The sequence below is a fragment of the Patiria miniata genome, unplaced genomic scaffold (genome assembly GCF_015706575.1).
Source record: "Patiria miniata isolate m_02_andy unplaced genomic scaffold, ASM1570657v1 HiC_scaffold_9, whole genome shotgun sequence".
In the NCBI taxonomy this organism is placed as follows: domain Eukaryota; kingdom Metazoa; phylum Echinodermata; class Asteroidea; order Valvatida; family Asterinidae; genus Patiria; species Patiria miniata.
The window spans coordinates 6,386,435-6,408,534 of record NW_024037076.1 but is presented as its reverse complement, the minus strand read 5'-3'; the positions used below and the strand labels follow the sequence as shown (position 1 = coordinate 6,408,534).

At 41.4% G+C, this 22,100-nt stretch overlaps 1 protein-coding gene across 1 annotated transcript in view; it reads right to left on the bottom strand.

Annotated features, from left to right (window-relative positions):
- LOC119720838 (laminin subunit alpha-1-like) overlaps nt 1-22,100 on the bottom strand; it is a 40,828-nt gene that overhangs the window by 11,667 nt on the left and 7,061 nt on the right. Inside the window, exons 5-16 of the mRNA XM_038190694.1 lie at nt 19,433-19,600; nt 16,727-16,906; nt 15,735-15,883; nt 14,824-14,975; nt 11,554-11,703; nt 10,028-10,359; nt 8,641-8,772; nt 7,682-7,825; nt 5,418-5,739; nt 3,965-4,207; nt 2,466-2,836; nt 1,198-1,374 (exon numbers count right to left, since the gene is read on the bottom strand). Of these exons, the coding sequence (XP_038046622.1) occupies nt 1,198-1,374; nt 2,466-2,836; nt 3,965-4,207; nt 5,418-5,739; nt 7,682-7,825; nt 8,641-8,772; nt 10,028-10,359; nt 11,554-11,703; nt 14,824-14,975; nt 15,735-15,883; nt 16,727-16,906; nt 19,433-19,600 (2,520 nt within the window). The remainder of the gene's footprint in view (nt 1-1,197; nt 1,375-2,465; nt 2,837-3,964; nt 4,208-5,417; nt 5,740-7,681; nt 7,826-8,640; nt 8,773-10,027; nt 10,360-11,553; nt 11,704-14,823; nt 14,976-15,734; nt 15,884-16,726; nt 16,907-19,432; nt 19,601-22,100) is intronic.

Below are 22,100 nucleotides of genomic sequence, written 5' to 3'. Positions count from 1 at the left end.
AGTAATCAAACTGTGTTTTAACAACCGTCGAAACTTACTTTGGGCAGCCAGGAGAGAGCAAAATTTTAAAAGGTAACAAAATGGCTTTTGTCCCATTTTTATAATAAATTCTTTGTATTTTTCTATCCAAATATTCAAATTCTAATAACTAAGACTACACATGGTTTTAAGGCCCTTTATAAAATGCCTGAATACATCCCCCATCATCTAATTGGTGGATGGTTGATCAAGCGTCATTCAATTATTGGTCCCAACCCATGGCCTGGCCGCGCCGCCAAAATAGAAGTTACATTCCACGGTAAACCGAAGTTCAATTGCATGGTTACACTCGTTACCAATCAGATGACGAGGATTTATTCAGGTATTGTATGAAAGAAATAATAAATGTTTCATATTCATGTATTGGAGAGAATAATCTCATATGGTGACTGATGGAATGCACCATTCATTCAATCTGTCACCTCATTAAGCTTTTTTACCATTGCTCTCATAAACATTCATTATTTCGTTGTGTGACAAGGAAAAGGCCGTAAGCAGCCCAGGCACGCAAAAAGTACTTTTGGAGATAATCGAGTTGAAAGGTTTTGTGCTGCCATTTCTAGATTAAAAATCACATAAGGTTGAAGTTTTGACTGATGAAATTCGTTAATAATCAAAATATCATTGCACATTTTTATGTCAAAATATTACTTGATTGTGAAGTTATTTCAATTTTTGTGCTAATGACCTTTTACAGGGAACTTCCCAAACCTTAAATGTACGCTTAAGCGGCATGTTAAATCCTTACGACCTTTTGCCGGGAACAAAATTGGCTCTGCATTCCCACTTAAATGGGATGTTAGCGCATTTGGAACATTTTTTGTTACATTATAATTACATGCTTACGACCTTTTGCCGGGCACAAATAATGAAAAACCTCCTTCTATCTTTTGTTTACTGTCAATTACGTGAGAATAACACAGCCCCTTGAGACAATTATGTATATCAAATGAAAGATATTTTCAAGCTCTATCGATTACCCGAAAAACCTGAACTTGACCTTTTGACGCATTTTTTGCCCTTGTGACCTTCTTCCGGGCACCTGACGATTTGTATAATGATTCATTACGTTTGACAGGCTCAGAAAAGGAAATTGGAATCTATGACACTGTGCAAAAAAGGCTAGAAACCTGCAGACACACTGTCTTGCTATCTTACCCATAGTGTTGGTTGCCACATTACATGAGCACTGTTCCATCGTAGTCACAAAACTGGTGAAATCCCCTGGGTTGTTGACATACAGAGCTGTATCCATGGCAACGCTATAGAAAGTGCTGGCTGTGCCAGCTCCGAAGGATGCACGGATCCGAATGCTGGCGATATCACTCAGGATTTCTGAAAAATGATATTGGAACAAAAAATGGTATCTGTGGCTTTGTATCGGCGGCTCATATCCTGCGTTGAACCACAGACAGATGGCATATACACTGAAATCTCGATAAGTAAAATATCAAAGGAATGGATACAAAATTTGAGATATCCGAAATTCGAGTTAAGAAAATTTCCCAATTTATTTTCTACGATCACATACATATGCATGTACATGAATGGCTTTCACTGTAACTTGATATGCCAGGCTATGAATTGGACACATTATTTGGCTCACTTTCCTTCTTTTTATTGCTTTTAATGATGTATTTTTCAATCACAAATCATCCTTTTGCTCAGATTATATATTTGTTCTTTCCTAAAAGGTAGGCGTGTGTTTCTAATGCAGTCACATGACCACCGCAAAGAGCCAGCGATTGGACCGCCGGCGAGCTGGCTGCAATTGGGTCAGCGTTAGCGATAAGGCTGACTGGAAAGCCAGGATTTGTTGCAGTTATGGGCTGGAGTCTGATCACAATTGTGTATACTGCATCCCCACGTAAAAAGACGAAGTGCATTCGGCAATAATGACTCATGAAAAAAGTTTCGTGACTTTGTACCCGTTAGGCTCTACGGTTTCTTATGGACTGGCTAAACAAAAGTTATAGCCAAACAAAAATTTGAGTTAAATGGAGGTATCGGTGTGGGCTTTTCGAGTTACGGGGTATTCATGTACATGTACCTCTTCTCTTGACGGGAATGAAGTATCACTTCGAGATAAGCAGAGTTTTGAGTTATCCGAGTTAGATTTATCGTGATTTCACTGTATGTGTTCAGTACTTCATCTTTTCAAATCACACATGAATAAATAACTTACCACAAAAGAGAGTGACAATTGACAATTTATTTTGCGTTTCACACTGACGCGTAGCATGCGTTATATATATGCGTAGCAGAAAGCAAGTTGCATATAATGTCACAAGACCACACAAACGGATGACCTATGTGGCACTAACCGTAGCTGTGTGCTTGTTAAAAACCTCTCTAATACTGCAAATTAAACAAACTAAAATTGTTAATGCAAGTTACCTCAGGTTTCTATGAAGAGAAAAACTCACCTTGAAATTCGCTGACTGTTGGCACTCTCTCCAAATCCACCAGTCTCCATTTTGACTCGTAAAACGTGGCCTCAAACTGCCTCTCTGTCAGCCCAGGAATGAACACCTCATCAGTGTAGTAGACCGCCATGTTGCTTCTTCCTCCAGTAACAATCAGGTACTGGGCTGACATGGTTTCTACTGTTCCCGTGTCTAGCTTCATGGTATAGGAGAACCGCTGGCTGTACAGATCTAGATGTTTCCCAAGGTATGCCTCAGGGGCTAGCAGGTAGACGTAGGAGGCACTTGGGGATGTTGCAGGGTGGGTGACCCTGATGTTGCTGGGGTTGACTGTCAGGGCTGATGGGTCCGTGGCGGTCCAACTGTTGGAGCTTGTGGAGGAATTTGGATGACATGGTGATTGAAAGTTAAAGCATGCGCGTGAGGGGAACGGCGGGAGGCAGGGTGGGGACCCTGGGGTTGGGGTAGGGCAAGCATCGGTAGTCACGGGGGAGTGTGCAGGAGGAAGGGTTGTTAGAGGGTGGGTTGTTGGAGCCAGTGGGGTTGGAGCATGGGTAGTGACAGCAGGCTCAGGAGCATGACTGTTTTGGACAGATGCATAAAGGAAGGAAGGAAGAAAGGAAGAGTGCAAACAACAAAACCTCAACCACTAATATTTCTAAACACTATTAGGAAATTAAAAATATAAGAAGGAGCGAATTCATTAACTGGGAGGGGAGGGGGTATCTTGGCCCTCTAATGCCCACCAAAACGTAGAAATTCATGCACATACATATTACATATCGAATGGCCTACAGGAACAAAATGCCCTGGCAAGAATTCAAGTCAATCCAACCAAATGTCCATTTCATTATTAACGCTACACTTGGTTACATTTCTTAACTTATCATGGCTAATATGGCAGATAAGTTTTTTTTCTGACAGGATGAGTACTTCCCCTTCAAAGATACATCAAAACAAAAAGTGATTTACCTTGAAAATTTATATTACATTTCACAGTTCCCAGCACTTTATGAAAACCAAATTCCCTGAGTTTTGCCTGATATTTCCATGAGAAATGTCCAAAAGTCCATTAGAAATATTTTCACTTAGTAACTGAGGTTGCTGGAGAGGTGTGTAATATTCCCACTGCATATACACCAAAAAGCCACCATAGCCAGTCAGTCAATGGACACAACTTGGAATCATGACACAAAACACCCATATGCCAAACTGCATTCCCTGCACTTTCCCTAATTTTTGGTGTTTTCCCATAATTCCTTGAGTTTTCCCCGACTGGAAAAATGGAAACTCACTTCAAGGTTTTTCCCTGATCCACCAACAATCATCATATTATGCCAATTATACATGATAATTATAGTGAAGAAAATAATTGTAACTTCATTCCTTGAAGCGCAGTTTTCTCCCATTAGGCCAACAATGGATCTGAAGTTACAATGGGTTTGGTGAAATCCCTAAACCTGTACAACAGTAAATTGCACTGGCAACAGACTGCTCACCTTCCAACGGTGAAAGCATCTGCGATGGTAGATGCAATGTAGCTAGGTGCAGCGTTGCACTGGCTCCCATGGCCGTAGCAGAAACATGGCTGACAACCATCAGGATTAGCTGGTTGCAGGTTGAAGTAGCCAAGGCGACACCGGTCACATTTGATGCCTTGGGCGTTGGGTTTACAGGCACATGTGCCCTGGTCAGGGTGGCAGCTTGTGCTGGTTGAGCCATCAAGATTGCAGTTGCATGGCCTTAAAAAAAAAAAAACATCTGGATGGGAAACTAATTTTAATTTGACATCAAATGTTAAGCAACACTTTCAAGTTTCACTGTACCATTCTGTCAATAATTTTAAAGAAAGGCTGCTACGTGTCCCAGTATAAACTGCATGTAGAAGTGTCATGAAAAAAAAAACATAATAAGAATGGGCTCCGTGCGCCAACAAAAGAGGGCATGCTTTCACCACTTTTGAGAGCGTGTGCATACTGTACTTTACTGGTTAGTGCTCGACTGAGTATGCCCGACTTCCTGAATGTGCCAAAGCTTTAGCCACAACGTCTTCGCATCGAGCATCAGGCATCAGGCGTTGTCGGCGGGCGAATACATTCAAATATAACTTGCGATGGTCTCCCAGACTAATCCTCGCCCCCAATAACTTTGGATCATTTGAAATACGCAGTGGATGGACCGGGAACAAGTCTAGGTCTCCCCCAACTCTCCTTTTCTGGTCGTTGAAGCAGTTCTTGTGCACGGAGCCCATAAAGGGGTCACAGTTGTAAAAGTAATAATTTGGCCAAGTTACAAAAAGAATACTTTCAAAATGTTGACCTTTTCTATTTTTTGGGGGGGGGGGGGGGATGGGCCCGCCATATAAGTAACTGTCGATGATTGAATGATGTATAAATTAAACATTCTTATAATTAATAAGAATTAACACAAAAAATACAAAAAGATATTTGGATTCAGATCTAATAGCTCACCTAAGTAAGTTTTTAAAGAAATTTAATGATGACCAACAGCGGTTAGCCACCACTTGCAGGTATCACAAAACATTATAATACAAATACTTCAAATATTGAAGTAATTCAAATGCCCGTTTCTCTTGGTTGTGTGGATCATTTATTTGCACACACACCAGAAATTATGGGTTTGTGTCCCATTTAGGTATCAGATGGCCACAATTCAAATTCTAAACTCTATAATTTTGAGGCATCTGTGTATTTCGAACCAGCATTATGACATACATGTATATGGAAGTGTGCTCTTTCTTTTTATCGTATATTGATACAGGGTGTCAGTTAGTACAGAATGAAGGAAATACTCCCTAAAGTGAATGATACTGCAAGCATAAGCTTAGAAACACTGCCTTTGATAAACTGACAGTTCAAATGAATCAAAACAACTCAATAATGTACTCTGAATTGATAAAACAACTGAGTGAAATCACACTGTCACACTCACGTGCAGCCATCTGCTGAGAATAGAAAGTATCCTGGCAGGCAGTTGTCACACTGTGTGCCTGTAATGGTCTCCTTGCATGCACATACACCAGTCTCTGAGCACTGTAGGCTGGACGAACCATCCGCATTGCAGTTGCAAGGCAGACATCCGCCACCCGTACTGAACCCGTAGTAATTGGCCAGGCAGTTGCTGCACTGCCGACCGCCAGCGGTGCCTTGGTCATTCAGCTGTCCGGCCATGGTGATGCCTGATTTGCAGGGGCACTGGCCGGTGTCAAAGTCACAGGCCAGACTGCGTGAGCCTGTCGCATCACAGTTGCAAGCTGTACAGACCCAGAATTTTGTTTGTCCAAAAATCAGTGGGTGCATAAGCATTTACCAATGCCATAACATTATGTGAATAATCCACACACAAACACTGGACCCTCTAACCAATGCATGTCATTTTACTTGTACCCAGCCAGAAGCCTGGGCTAAATTGTGGGCTGGAAATGCTGATTCGCAGGCCAAATCACATGCTGAATCGTGCAGGTACCAGCAAATTGGCACGCACACAAAAACAAGATGTACATGCACCATCGTGCATTTACCCAACATTAGACTTGATGGCAAGTCGTTAGACTATAGTGGTTTATGTCCGTCATCAGCGCCAGAATCCGCATACCGGCCATGCCACCGCCGTTCACGCAACGTGAGCGCTACAACCACGCGGCATGGTCAGTTCGTGTCTAACGACTTGACTAACACGTTTTCAAGTGAATATTCATATATGCAGCCACTGCAATGCATATGCATGTATTTCCATAGCGCGGGCCAATGGTAGCCCATCTGGCTTACGAAGAAACATCCATTATAAATATAGGGGTAATTATTACACGATCATTTGAAGTTTCCATTTGATTTGGCAGTCCTAGTTTTAAAATTACGGTAAAAAAGAGTATAACATTGTAGATATTATTAGTACTTTTGCAATTGTCTTTGAATAAAAAGGAGTAACATTTAGTGTAATTATGGAACTTGAAACTGTTACGAATAATTTTAAATCCCCTTCAAAAAATGAAGTGCGCACCGACTGTAAACGTAAGCTCTTTTTGGCCCATGTGGTATATCAGGGATTTCCCGTACCCGCCGGGTAGATTCACGAAGGTGTCGTTGCCATCAACAAAACTTGTGATTGCCTCAGTTTGTTGGGGTTTCAGAGCACTGGTAATCCCCAGTTTTCGCAACCCATGGTCAATGGAACCTCTATACTTTTCGGTGCCAGCTTCCAACTCCTCCATTTTAACGTTGGGCGATAGGAAATCCGAAGCGATTGAGAATATTTTGTGAAGACGCCGCGATAATCAGGCGTTGTGTGTACATGTATGTACAGTGCACAGTGTGGGTACGTGTGTGTGTGTGTCGTCGCGTCGTGCAAGCCAAAACGCATCGGCTAAGAGATGCCTGTTGAATATTCATATTTTCTTGATTCTTAACCAATCAGACTGCTCCGTCCAATTTTGGTAGCAAGTCTCATTGCCTGTGCACAAACTGACAACGAGTTATTCAAGTCTGTAATGCAGTACACGCATGGGATCGCACACGCATGGGGTCGAAAATGTACGTAGCGTCCCCGCTACTAGGACATCATGCGGTATGTCGTACCCCCGGCACAGAGCTTGGCAGCCGCGCGCGGCGGACGCGGTTAAAACCACTCATTACAGACTTCATTTCAATGCAGTACACGCATGGGATCGCACACGCATGGGGTCAAAAATGTACGTAGCGTCCCCGCTACTAGGACATCATGCGGTATGTCGTACCCCCTGCACAGAGCTTGGCAGTCGCGCGCGGCGGACGCGATTAAAACCACTCGTTACAGACTTGATTTCAAGTCTAACCCAACATGTGCAGATTTACGTACATATAATGTGACAGTATGTTGTACAAAAGTGTGGCCTGTTCATCAGACTTATTTATTTCGACCGTACGAGTTTTATTGAAACTTTTGGCTCATTTCATACTTGTTATGAGAGAAAATTGAGTCGGATATGACACCAATTTTACACGGCTGAAAAAATTGTATATAGTGAGGGCAAATAATTTGAAATTTGTATTAAATTGGGAAAATATGCCTGCCCAAAGAGGATCTGGCATTTGGTTACAAATCATTAACCGAACCATAAAGAAAGAAAGGGTTTCCCACCAATTTCAATGTACAAGGAGAATGTGTTGTATAGAAATGTTTAGGAAACTTTTTAAGGAAGATGAGAGAATCTTTCTTACGTGTACATCCCTGTGCTGTGAAGCCATAGAATCCTGGCAGGCAGCGATCACAGCGACGTCCACCCACACCACTCTTACATGTACATCCTCCACCGTACGAACTGCAGCCACTACCGACGGTACCAGCTGGGTCACAGTCACACTCTGGAAGCATGAAACAATGACGAAAAGCGCTAAAGCCATGTTCACATTGGACTTAATTTTGTACAAAGTAACCGCAAGTGATTGATGACATTCCATTGTCGTTATTCTAAAGTGTGTCCACTCTAAGATTAATTTTGGCGCGTGGAAAGTCATTTGATGTGTGAACCTTACCGTACCGTTCTCTCTCAGAATCTTACGAGGGCGCCCTACTATTAAACTTTTAACCCAATACCACATGTGGTTGTGGAAAAATGCACCAAATAATATCACAGCACACAGCAGAAATATGGTAGAATCTCACACACCATGTAGGCCTATTCGTGTGAGTTACAGAAATCAATATAGGTGACCCACATCCGCACAGGACTTTTTAGTGATGTAAAACTAACAATGTAATTCTTCCGCGACTCAGTTGGCTCGTAAAACTAACCACTGCGAACTGTAAAACAATTAATCGACAGTCAATATCTTGACAATTTGGGTAGTTTACCAGCTGTCTGCACTGGACTTAATCTGATTAAGTAGACAACAGTCTCTGTTAGTTTAACCAAAATAAGTCCAATGCCAACACAGCTTTGGAAGAAACAACAGCTTACTACAAGAACCTGCTGCAGAATCTTCTACTGAAGTGTATGTTGTTAAATACATGCAAGTCAATTATTGTCTGTAATTACTTATCAGCATACAAGAGAATTTCAAACAGGCTGTAGTAGTCCTGCAAAATTTCTTGATACTCTACTGCAAAGCTTTACCCTCAATCTTAAATTGCAAACTTCCCTGGAAATGTCTATAAGCTTTCTCTCTTTCTGACTCACCTACTGCTCCATCATTGACCTCCGCTGACACGGCAAACATAAATGCCTGACATTGGTCTACAGCAGACTGCCGTGTCGCCATCGCTGTCATGTTACTGATGCATGCTGTATAAAACTCCATCATGCTAGCATCTTGGGAAAAACAAAACAAATATTAGTCAACTTACTGGCCATTATGATCACCACAACTACACTAGTGCATCCTGGATTTTCCAAGGGGGTGGTGGGATTGGCTTGGGTGGTGGGGTTGGCTTGGGTGTTGAGGTCCAAGATTTTTCAAGGAAGGTGAGGCATTACGTTTCAATCAAGCTTTTCAATCATGAGTTATGACGTAGGAAACTTTAGGAAATTTTGTGGCTTTTTTTCCACTAAACACCTCCTTGGATCCCTACCTACATGAATAAGCCAGTTCGGTATTTCAACTGCGCATGTGCACAATGAACGTTTCCAAGGCGCATAACGCGGACGCACAAGGCTTGCATGTAAATTACCAGCAGAATGGGCATGCGCGTAACATCGCGTAACATCACGTCAGCGATGTTATCCTGAATGTCATTGAAATACTGAACTGGCTTATTAGTAAAATTAATAGTTTCTTTCTGGCTTAAAGGGACACTCGGTCCTGAAATCCCCGAAAATTTTATGTTTTGGATTGTTTACTTAGCCTGTATCTGGTTGAAAGGAAAACAACCTAATGTCTTACCGTTCCCGAGAAAAGACGAAAAAAACCCGCTTGTTTACATCGGACATGACAGAGTAAGAATACGTTTTTCGTGTCGTTCTCAGTGTACGATATACACGTTGTGTGTCTCGGGAACAGCGCGCGGTGACCAATCACCAATGCACCAAAAGTGGTTTCTTCAACGTCCACAAAAGGCAAACACTTTACGAATGAAATCACAACTAGCATCCAAACAGCTCGAATTTATGGGGTCGCAAAAGTGGACCCCGAAATTCGTTCTCGCACGCATAATACAGGAATAACACAAAAACGCCCAGTTTTGAAAGGATAGTTGTGTGGATGTTTATATCCTACTTTTAAATGTTATTTCCGATTAACATGATCTCGTTCAAAGCGCGTTTTGCAGCCCAATTGGGCTGTTCCAGGACCTAGTGTCCCTTTAACAGATAGAAAATAATGCAGTTTTCCAACAATCCCTCCACTGAGCAATCATTGAAAATTGATTGAAAATTGAAAGTTTTTTTTTTTTAATTACAGTCACCTCTCCTTCAGGTGCTACAATTTCACTGGTTGCTTGATACTATTATTTACTTTCAACAAAGTATTACAAGATTTTTCATAATAATTTAACAATTATAATGCGTTTTTGGAGATTTGCAAAAGTTGTCCACTTTTTTCCTTTCAAATCACTGCTTTCAGCCTTACCAGCTTGTGTGTAGACAGAGAAGGATGTAGTGGCAGGCATGATCACCAAGGCATCAATGGCAATCTCCTGAGCTCCCGTTCCTCTGGCACTCAGCGTCAATGTGACATCATACCGGCACCGCCGATCCAACGTCAACGCCTCCCTCTCTGAGGCATACCAGGCTGTTGCCGTGCCAGGGGGTAAGCTGATGACCAGCGTTGAGATGGAAGTGCCTACAGCCACCGGGCAGAGCGAAGGGTTGGCGTCTGATTGGGCAACGACAATGTTCAAGTTGGCTTGTTGCCAAGGGGTACTGGAGGTGTAGGTGTAGCGGATGGCAGGACGGTAAAATCTGGAAGAAAACATAAAACTTTAAAATTATATTTGTGTCTTGGATATGATTAGACATGAACACCACAACAAAGACCACACTCATTGGAGGGGTCATAATTTTGAATCTGATCCTCTTATGATGAGGTTATTTATATAAACATTTGTTAGCTACATTTTGATACCCCGTTTGCTGCCAAAGACTGTAAGTCATCCAATATTGACAACGGTTTATAAAAAATTATGCAGTTTCAAAAGTTGCAAATTTTAAGATTAAGCGAGGAGAAATTGCAAAACGTAACCACACGTGCCTGTAATTGGCCCCTATCGACTGCACAGTGCCAGAACAAAGCGCGGGTAATTCAATACTCGAGCTACTATGCATATAAGCACTGTGCGATCGGTATTCCCTGCCGTTCGTTTCGGGCAGCGTGACATTGTCACGCAGCAATTTCCACTCACATACTCTTTAGATTTTCAACAATTCAAGCTGCATCATTTTTCATAAAACTGTTGTCAATGTTGGACAATTTACAGTCTTTGGTAGCAAACGGGGTATCAACATGTAGCTAACAAATGATGTCATCATGAGATGATCAGATTCAAAATCATGACCCTCCAATTAGTGTGGACTATTTTTGTGTGGTGTTCCCATCTAAAAACAAAAACCCCTCTAAGGGATAGATAACTAAATTGCATTTTCACTCCTCTCAAAAATATATGAAATATAACTGAATGGCAGTCAAAGTCTTCAAAGTTTTGGGATTTGTAATCCATGATGGGTGGGGGGAGGGGGGGGGGGGTTGAGGGGGGGTTGGAGGGGGAGGCACCTAAAAAATGGGGGGGGGGAGGGGGCAAGGGTAGGCACGCATCTGATCAGTGTGTTAAACATGCCCTCTGCACACGGCTACTTGCGCTGGCATGCTGTTTGCAGATGTATCAAACCTTTACTTCAGGGAAAAAATTTGGTAAACCCCGCCCATTATTTTTTTCTTGCTACGCCTCTGTTGAAGAACACTTGATGCCACTACTACCATGCACCACTGCATTCTCCCATGCAATAATGGGACAAGTTTGTTCATATTCATTTGGAAATTGGTCTATTTCAATCTGTAACATACACACATGCAAACAAGTAACATAATGTGATGCATGCTTCACAATCTCTACTGAGTCAACCTCACAGCACCATTTACAGATCTTGTATGCAACTTACAATGCATCAGCCAGGCTGGTGGCAGCTGTGACTCCCCTGAATGTCACCTGGTTGCCTTGGTAACAAGTCTGAAAACCGGCACCGGTGAAGAGATCAACAGGCACATCGGAGGTCCGGACACAGTCTGAATCTGCCTCCCAAGAATCATAGCTGAAAAGAATGAGATTCAATGGTCAAGAGGAGATTTGGCTTTTGACTGGTTTGTTCCATGGGCTCAGTGCACAAGTACTCCTTCGACGGCAATAAAAGGAGAGTTGGGGAGACCGAGACTGGTTCCCGATCCATCCACTGCATATTTCGAATGATCCAAAGTTATTGGGGGCGGGAATTAGTCTGGGAGACCAACGCAAACTAAATTCAAACGTTTTCGCTCGCCGACGCCTGACGCTCACATGAAGATGCTGTAGCTTTGGCACATTGAGGAAGACGTGCGTACTTCGCGCGCAAATCAGTACAGTACAGTACGCACACGCTGTGTAGTGTCCCGTCCAAGGGCTCTCAAAAGTGGTAAAAATGCGCCCTCTTTTTTTGGCGCATGGAGCCCATCAGTGTTGTAGTCGAGACCGGATAGTCCGAGACCGAGACCGAGACCTGAAGTTGCGAGACCGAGACCGAGACCGAGACCAACCCCTTCAAAGCGGACCGAGACCGAGACCGAAATGGTCCGAGACTGAGACCGAGACCGAGACCGCGGATAATAAATAACAATAATCTAAATAAAAAAACAAGTCACTAATTACAGCTGAACAGTCTGTCCTTGAGATGGTTATGTTGATGGGGATGTGAAGGAAGTGATAGAAAGATAGGAATCACTTGTACCTGCTTAATTGTGTCATGCGAGTGCTCTTCATGTTTGCTTCATACCATAAATTACAACATGGCAACATAATTTGTTATTGTCACAATCAATTTTAAAAAAGGGAAACAACCTAATTTAAAGAAGGGGAAAACCTAATTTGATGAAGTCCATATATTGTTGCCACTTTTTTAAAAGCATATTTTTTTAAATATAATATTGTTTAACTACTATAAAGTGTCAATCTGACGAAGAAACTCTAACTTAGGAGTAAGGCAATTTGTACTAGTTTTTTGCGATGTTGAAACTTGACAAAATTAAAAAGTTAAAGGTGGATGTTTCATCTGTTATAGGAACTAAACTAAACTGTTACAGGACCCTAAACTCCACAGCCACCCCTTGGTTTCAGCAATGACTACTAACAGATATTTAATAGCAGCTTTAATTTTACATTGGACCTCCTTGTAAACCTGATTCAAAAAAATTTGGAGCAAGAAAATATTGATTTATTTTAAAAAATTTCAGTCATGGAATATAGACTTGTACATGTAGACCTAAAAATTGAGAGGTGGTCGCCAGAGAGGCCTGGCTTAGGCTGAAATGTAATGCCACTTTATTTTTGTTTAATGTCAATACCATTACATACACTATAGAAGATTGATGAACCATATTTGCCTGATCTATCTTCTGTTAATCTGCCCGCCGTCATCATCGCCATTAGCCTATTTGAGAATGAGGCCGACACAATAGAAGGGCGCTGTCACAAACTGAATGTGGTGGGCGAGATGTACTTTTAGCATTCACGGTTCAGTGCGCACGCCTCTCTGTGTTTTGTACCAGCGTATCGCCCGCATTGGCTACTATGCCGGGCGATTTACTTGAATATTTTAGTAATTTACAAGTACAACATATTGCCAATATTTCACTCTTGGTTATTGTGATGGCCGTAAACAGCATTTAGCGATTAATGGAACAAAAGTCTTCTCGACTCATGCAAACGCAACTGACATTTAGAAAGGAGACAAGGCAGGCAATTAGGCTCTTTTTTTGTGTCACTATGGCAGTAGCTCAATTTGTGTTTATCACAGATGAAAAGACGAATACATGGCAAGTCAAAAATAAAGTGACAGTATGATAAAAAAAGAAAAGAAATGGCACCCTCCATATTTGTAAAAAAAATATATAATTGGGATAAAGAACATGTTATTGAGTAGTAACTCTGAAAATTTGCATTCTCTATTCCCAAGTCGTGCCTATTTTAATAAAGAGATCACATAATTCAGCTGTCCACCACTAATAGCAATTTAACGGTCTACGAATTGATGAATATCCATTAATAAATATAATGAAAAAAACACAACGTTTTCCCTGCTCCACGAATAAGGTAAAAATTGAAAAGGAAAATAGAAAAAAAATCACAAATATTTCTGGGGGAAAAAGAGTTGAATTGTTTCCCATATTCAAAACAAAAAATCTGACGGTAAAAATAATGTTTCAATCTTGATTCATAAGATTTAAATCTCAGTTGTATTTGGAATCAATGAGGATGGCTATAAAGTGCTTGTTTCAACAAACCATCCCACAATAAAAACAAGAAATAAGAAGAGGAGCAATGGTTGTTGGACTATGCCTCACTCACTAGAAAGTGAAGAGAGACATGTCCATTAGCATCACACTGCAGTCACATTTGCCCTCAACTGATTCCCTACTTAATCCTAAACTGGGGCCGGGGCGAAATCCGCCCCCCCCCCCCTCACTTTTTGGCTGGTCTCGACTCGAGACCAGCCAAAATATCGAGACCAAAGGGGACCGAGACCGAGACCAAGACCACAGCTCCCGAAACCAAGACCAGCAAAAAGTGGTCTTGAGACCGAGACCGAGACCGGTCTCGAGACCTACAACACTGGAGCCCATACCACAGAATATCATCAATACAACTGAATTTTGAGACCAAAGTAAAGGAAAATTAAAATCCTGGCACAAGGAATCCAGATAATACGTTGAGGCTTGCACTGGATCTTGCAGCAGTCAAATAGAACAATTGTACAATAATGATTGAAAAATATGACAAGAACTTATCACAAAGTAGGAGAAATTAAAATTTTACCGGATTTTTGGCAAAATCATTTTGGGTGTATCTGCTATGCAATTCGATAAGCAGAGGAACTATTGTTTTAGAATCAAGGGCGGATCCAGGGGGGGGCCAAAGGGGGCCATGGCCCCCCCAAAAACGAGACCAATTTTTTTTTTTTTTATGTGACATCGCAATAAAGGCAGGCAATGAGTACACCACCATCTTTTCCTCAAAAAAACATTGTTTAAAGTGGTCAGAAATTGCCTCAGATCGCACCACAGAGCATCTAGAATCGAAATTTTTTTGGCCCCCCCCTAAAATTGTGTTCTGGATCCGCCCTTGTTTAGAATCCTCTATATTTTTAACTCTGCAATTTTTAATTCTGAATCACATTCCTCACCTATTACTGTCAAGAAACTCGAAGTAAAAGCCTTGGTCGGTAACCGCACACTGTCTGTCAGTGATGTTACTGCGGCATGAACAGCGACCTGAGACTTTGTTGCATACCGGTGAAGTGGAACCTCCAACGTTGCAGTCACATGCTGCACACTCCTAATGAGAAAACAGTTAGAAATTGTGCATAACAGAGAGGATAATTTCATTACGAGAGAAACATGCACATGTTCAATTAAAGACCATTGGTTGAAGAGTACAGTAACCAACTTCGCACTTGCATGCTAATATTATAAGGTCCAAATCGTCACCGATTTTAAGCAAGTTGAGATTTTTTTTATATTCTCACATTTTGTTATGTCCTCTACATAATCTTCTAAATTTTAAGATACAAAATTGCACTGTTTGTTAATTACACCAATTACACAAAGTGACAAATGTGCAGCAAATCAGTTTTTGTTTTGAATCTTGGTTCATCACTTTGTCTCAACAATTTTACACGTGTCTGCTAGCACATAGTCGCAAAAAATGTGCATTTTGTTGAAGAGACAGCTAGTTCTGTATTCTATGAATGTACAAATGTTATGTAGGATCGTACGGCAAATCTGTGTACAAACACATGTTACGTACGTGTGGCAAATGTACGCATGCGCTAATTTTTCCATTTTGATGCAGTGACGGATTTATTTTCTCCAAAACTTGGTTTCGCTGCTGAGTGGAACGGTGTGTCAATTTGTGAAATTAGTCAAGCTGTGGTAAACCACGCTTCTTTATTGCAGAAATACTTGGAGACTGTTTAAAAGGCCTAGATGACTCAGATGGTAGATAGCCAGTACAGTATTGCACAGGTCACATTAAGGCCTGTTTTTGTAGTCCAACCAAATATAACTCTCAAATTCAGCAAAATGCTGAATGTACCTCAGTTTCTGTGGTTGGGTATCCATAGTAACCATCTTTACATTCTCCGCAGGTACGGGTGTCCGTGCTTGGTTTGCAGGGGCAAGCTCCAGCCTGCTTCTCACAGACATTGCTCGCATTGATGGTGCCCAGGAGATTGCAATTGCAGTCTGTGTAAAAAAGTAAATGTTTATAAATCCACAATTTAGCTAGTGCAATATTTGGGTGCACAGCTTGCAAAACACAAAATGTCCATTGTATGAAATTAAAGTGTGTTAAACACATAACTTCTGAAGCAAATATATGCATATTTTATGCATTAACCCGTAAATACTCAATACCGATACAGTTGTAGTCAACCAGTATACCAAAGGAAACTTTTTTTGGGGGGGGGGGAACTCTACCAATTCCAAGCCTGAGTACAGTTCCAAATTCACTCCATTGGAGTGAAGATTCACTCCCACAGTCAGAAACTAGGGACTAGACGTTTTAGATTGAATTTCATTCAATCATTAAGATCGAGTTTTCACTCGAGCTTAGACAGAAGTGATTCTTCTTTCAGAGTATACTCTGAAAAAAAAATCACTTCAGATGAAGCTCGAGTGAAAACTCAAGTATTTCAATTTAAAATGAGAGTGATTTTCACTGTAAAACGTCTAGTCCCTAATTTCACTCTTTGGGATTTAGAGAGATGATTGGGCATACAGCATTCAACAACCGGATGAAATAACAGTTTTGCCATCTCATAGCTGTTTTTAACGTTTATAAGTTGTTCAAAACATTTAAAATGTTTCTCAGCTATGCCATGTTTTGTGAAATTTGTGAAACAAATTGGTTGCATAATTCCTATGTATATTGGCTGATGGTGCATTAAATCCACTCCCATTCCCACCCCCCTCCAAGCTTACAAATGTCCAATTTTGGAAACTTTCAGGATTATTCCACCACCAACCCATAATCACCAATATATGTCACTGTGATGATCACGACAGCCAGAGACCCAATTCACCCACCTTTACATGTTCCAAGTTGGTCTTCTAGAAGCAGTCCGTAGTACTCATCCATGCACACATCACAGGCACGGCCCTCCACATTGTCAATGCAATTACACTGACCAACGGGCTTGCCATCCACAGAGAACTGGGAGCAACTTGTGCCGTTCACCACTGTGCCAATTGGCTCACAGTTGCATTCTACATATTGAAACAATCGAAGGTTTCCACTGAATATTTGAACAAAACTAACCTGCAATCATTACGCAATCACAAGTCACAGGTAAAGTCAAAGTCACAAGTCAAGGAATAGATGAATGTTTTGTCGATGTTCACCCCTGGTGTGTCCTGACTACTCTGAATTTAACATCAATAAAAGAATAATTTGATAGTGATGCTTAGCTTGTGATTTCTGCTTAGGGAATCTTCATCCACTTATTAACCAGTTGACGCCGGGATTATTTTGACAAGAACGGAACGAGGCGCAGGATTACTTTTCACTCGACCTCAAGCCAGGCGGGTTGAAGCCATCACCCTCGGGCAGCACACTCATGTTTCCGGCCTCGCTCGCTGCTAGCGGGTCTGACAGATATTTCCGGCCTCGCTTGGAATACCGCAAAACCTTTGCGTGAACTGGTTAAAAGAGTCAGTAAGCTTTAAGCAAAGAAGTCACCATTCCTAGTTTGCTGAGAAAATGCTTCGGGTAAGCACGATTTTCTACTTGTTTTACTTAACATGGCTTTTCTACAACACGATTAGTGTAATCAAGCCCAAGGTTTTGATTTTAAGTCTCAAATTGCTTCAGAACCAAGAGAATGCTTCAAATACAAGAGAATGCGCCCTTTTGGGGCTCGAAAATTCATTACCACAAAATGATAATTGTTGGAAAGATTGCTAAAAAGTAGAATATGAATGTTCACACAACTAAATCTTGGAAATTTGTTGTTTCTGTGTGATAAACGAGGGAAGGAATTTCAGGGTACAAAATTTTGGTCCTCAAAAATCAAACCAATTCTAGTCACACATTTCCTTTCACAGAATCGCCATGAGTATAATACTGAATATACATGTGCTGTGGGACCTGATATCTCGCAGTGAATCTCACTGTGATTTTAATACTTTATATTTGGCAGCAGTCTTTTTGATAACAGTCTGGCTCAAAATTCAATGCTTGAAATTCATTTAGACACGGCTAATGTAAACAAATCGGGGTTCCCAACATTTTCTCTGTAAATGTAATGTAATTTCCTGCGGATAAGGCGCGCGGCGGATAAGGCGCAGGTCCCTAAAATCACCCCAAAAAAATTCAAACGCCAACAGATAAGGCGCACCGCCGCATATTTGACCGCACACAGAAGAACACCAGGCGTCACCCGGTGTCGGTACATCGCCACAAAGGGGCCATTGTGTTGCCTTAGAACGATCACACTATTCGGAGGATGAATTAAACCGTAACCACATTGGCTGGTCACATGTAGAGCCATGAAGAAAAGACCAATGTAAATTGATACCGACCTTCATCCATTCAGCCAACGCGCGCTGTGCATGCTTGCTTGCGGTTTCCGATCCTGGCCTTCCTTGGCCTTTTGTTAATGCAGTGCGGCCCAATCAGCGGCCAGAAACGATGGTCCACGCGCTGTCTGAAGATATTGCAACACGCACGCTGGATCAGATTCGTAGACTTGCCCAGTCCCTCCGAGCCAGATGTTGCGCCCTCTACCGGTGACTAATACAAAAACTAGCGTCGCCTATATGTATATACCATACGAAAATAATCCCGTCACACCGGGGGAGACGTAACAAAAATGTTTTATTATATTTTTTAAAAATTGTTGTAAAGTTTTTTTGTATTTAAAGTTCTTTTCCTTTATTTCAAACCTATAATTAGTTAATCACGTTCATAAGATATTTGTTTAATACATCGCTTCTCTTAGTGTTAGTTTTGTTTTCAAGATCATTAAACTTTTTTGATATCTTACTAATAAAATAAACGAAACAGACACATGAACCATCTCTTTTCTCGTTTGGCAATTAATAAATGAACGATTTTGGCAATTAATAAATGAACGATTTGAACGTTTAATGAAACAAACAAAAGTGCAACAAATAAACATTAGTACTTCATATTATCCTAAGTCTAAAGCAGACTTCGAACTCAACGTTCACACAATAGAACTTGAGTGAATGCGATTTCCAAACGTTTAAGTAATTCTGATTGCAGCATTTTCGGAATGAAAAAACGGCCACAAAGAAAAACGTTTGTATGACGGCATTGTTGGAACGAAAGCACGATCACTAAGGGGGATCAACGCATTGCGGCATTGTTGGAATGAAAGCACGATCATGGGGGATCAACACATCGCGGCATTGTTGGAATGAAAATACGGTCACAATGTCTGGAGAGTTGAGCCTTGGTTGACTGCATTATTGATTGCGGCATTGAAAGAATTCTTCACACAAAGACCGTCACTTTGAACTCAAGCGACACCAGATAAGGCGCACCTGTAGATAAGGCGCAGCGATGTTTTTGTGGTCTAGAAAGTCAGATAAGACGCGTCTTATCCGCAGGAAATTACGGTAAGTCATTTTGCGGAATCCCTGTGATGCAGATCTTTGAAAGAAGGTAAGTAATCTATCTTAAATAGAAGTTTTTGATAAATATGGCTGAATGTGTGACCCTTATTTTTGAAATATTAACTGAATAGAAAATTGGGATGAACATTTTACCAATGCAAGAATCTGGGCTGCTGGCCAAGACAGAGGTATTTCTGTGGTAACCGCTGATGCAGATTTCACAGGATGGACCAGCTGTGTTGTCTGTACAGTCATCACATACTCCCTGGCCGAGGGATTCATCATAGGTGCAACTATCACTATGTTCATTGCAAACGCATTCTGGGGGGAAAAGACGACAGAAAATCAAATTTGACTTAGTAGACTTTAATCAATATTTGGTTGATTTTAATAGTGAATTTGTCCTTCACCGACGTAATGTTATACATCATGTACTATATCCTGCCGATGCCCTACATCACCTCACTCCCAGATTTAGTTCACTTCCTCTGCAACAGTTCACGCTCATTCCTAAATGAGGCAAAAGTTTAACATGGACAATCACAGACAGCAATTTTACATCCTACTTTCAGAGAACATTTTCAAAAATAAGTACCTGAAAATGGTCAAGTGCTTTGCAGCAGATTGTCACCACGACAGTTAAAACCAGAGTTGTACCTATTATCATTTCCTAGAGAATGTTTCAGCCAATTGTTAAACTTAGGTTTACAACTGCCATAGCGAAACACTCTACTTGGGCTGCTGCAGTGCACATGAAACAGTAATTATGGTTGCATTAAGTTGACCTCCTAGTGACATCAAGACTCCGGTAGCATATAGTGCTGAGGGCCCACCTCAATTCATATCTGGGACGAGTTCCAGACAAGTTCCGGACATCGTAGTGGGTGTAAGTTGCAAGATTCTGAACAACTTCCCCGCAATCTTCCCACAATGAAGTTATCAGTATTGGTGAGTCAAGCAGTTGCAAATGACAAATGCAGAGCTTCTTCCGGACAGAGACATGTTTCAAATATTTGAATCGTTAAAATGCTATTCAGATATGCAGTGGATGATAAAGCATTTGAATTAAGCCTGTTGCGGGTACCCGGGTACCCGCCCGCGGAGGCCAAGAACTGGTTCCATTTTATCGGGTCGGGTACCCGTAACCGAATTTATAAATTTCGACGCAACGTCCGAGACAAAAAAAACCCACAAGTACGTGCATTCAAATATCACTAACAGAAGATTTACAAAGTTCAGAGTGAGTTTACCGATGATTCCAAAACTCCATTTTGCGGTTTATATTTTGTTTTCAGTTTTATTTAGACTATCTTTGATGCGTCTCCAGAAGCCCGAAAGTGGCGAAACACGATAGTATCAACCCATTGTTTGTGTTTGTAATAAAGCTTCTTGTAGCCGCTAGCCAGGAAATCATCTTCTTTGATGCGCCGCAGATGGCCGGTAGTACCCATAACAAGTCCGTAACCTAAGATTTACAAAGTTCAAAGTGAATTACCGATCATTCACTGAAAACTCCATCTTGCGGTTTTTAGTTTGTATTCAGTTTTGTTGACTATCTTTGAAGTTTGAATTGATGTGTCTCCAGAAGCACGAAAGTTGACCCATCATGTTTTTAATAAGTTTCTTGTAGCGGGCCGCCAGGAAATGATCTTCTTTGATGCACCGCAGATGGCGGAATAAACAAACGATACTAAGTGATTGGCGTTTTAATTGCAGTCACGCACAATCAAAAAAGATGACAAAATGTAAGCCCAAGTTACTTTGCTGTGTCTGTGTGATTATTTCTTGTCCCTGACATTCCCTGTCTCATAACCTTGCTGTCCGGTGATCATCATGCCACGTTCAGGAAGTAGCCATGTTTGGTCACATTTTGAGAAAAAGTCAAAACTGTTTGTCAATTAATTGCTTTTCTTTAACCCGTTTTTTTCTGATGTACGATGTCTCAAAGCCTGAGAAAGTTTTAAGGGCATTTATAATTTCCTATGATTGAACAAAGTGTAGATAAAAAATATACCTTTAACAACAAATGATATAATAATAAAAATAACCGCGCGCCAATATTTTCTGCGGAACCGGCCAATCACAACGCACGTAAGAAGTGCAACTTGACTAGCGATTAGCGTAGTACAAGACGCATGCGCCGGGTCCCTATGATAAAGCATGACACCTTTTGTGCACGTGCTTTCACTTACCGTTAGTAGTACTGACTGCCGTGCCGGTGTAGCATGAATTTAGGTTTTATGAAATACGGACTCATTGGTGGTATTGCGCATGCTTATGCATAGATAATTAGGAGAGGGACTGGTCACGTGAAAGGGTTTAACCAATAAAAGGGGAAAAGAGTCCGATTTTCATACGAGTCTGATTTTCATATGACACCGGTCGTCGTACGCATGCCTAGCCGAGTAAGCCGACCACGCTGCGCGCGCTGCATGCATGCTACAACCAGCGCTGCAGTCAGTGTGGGCCACCTGGGCTGAGGTGACGGCCGGATGGACTCACTGAAGAATACACAGCGGGGAGCTCTTGGAAGTTCGCCGACTTTGTCATCGATGTCTTTAAACTCTTTATTAATCACCTTACGTTTCTTTTATTTCATAAACTCAGGTGCTGTATATAATAGACATTGAATTTGCAATTCCTATTTTTTACTGACAAATCAACCATTTGCAAATCGGTATACCTGCACAGAAAGCATTACAGAACACAATGGGGTGTTTAGAAACGAAAGCACTTACTTCCGGGTTGGCGTTATAAATGAAAACACTTACTTCCGGGTTTTTTTTTGGGGGGGGGGGGTTTACGGGTACCCGGGTACCCG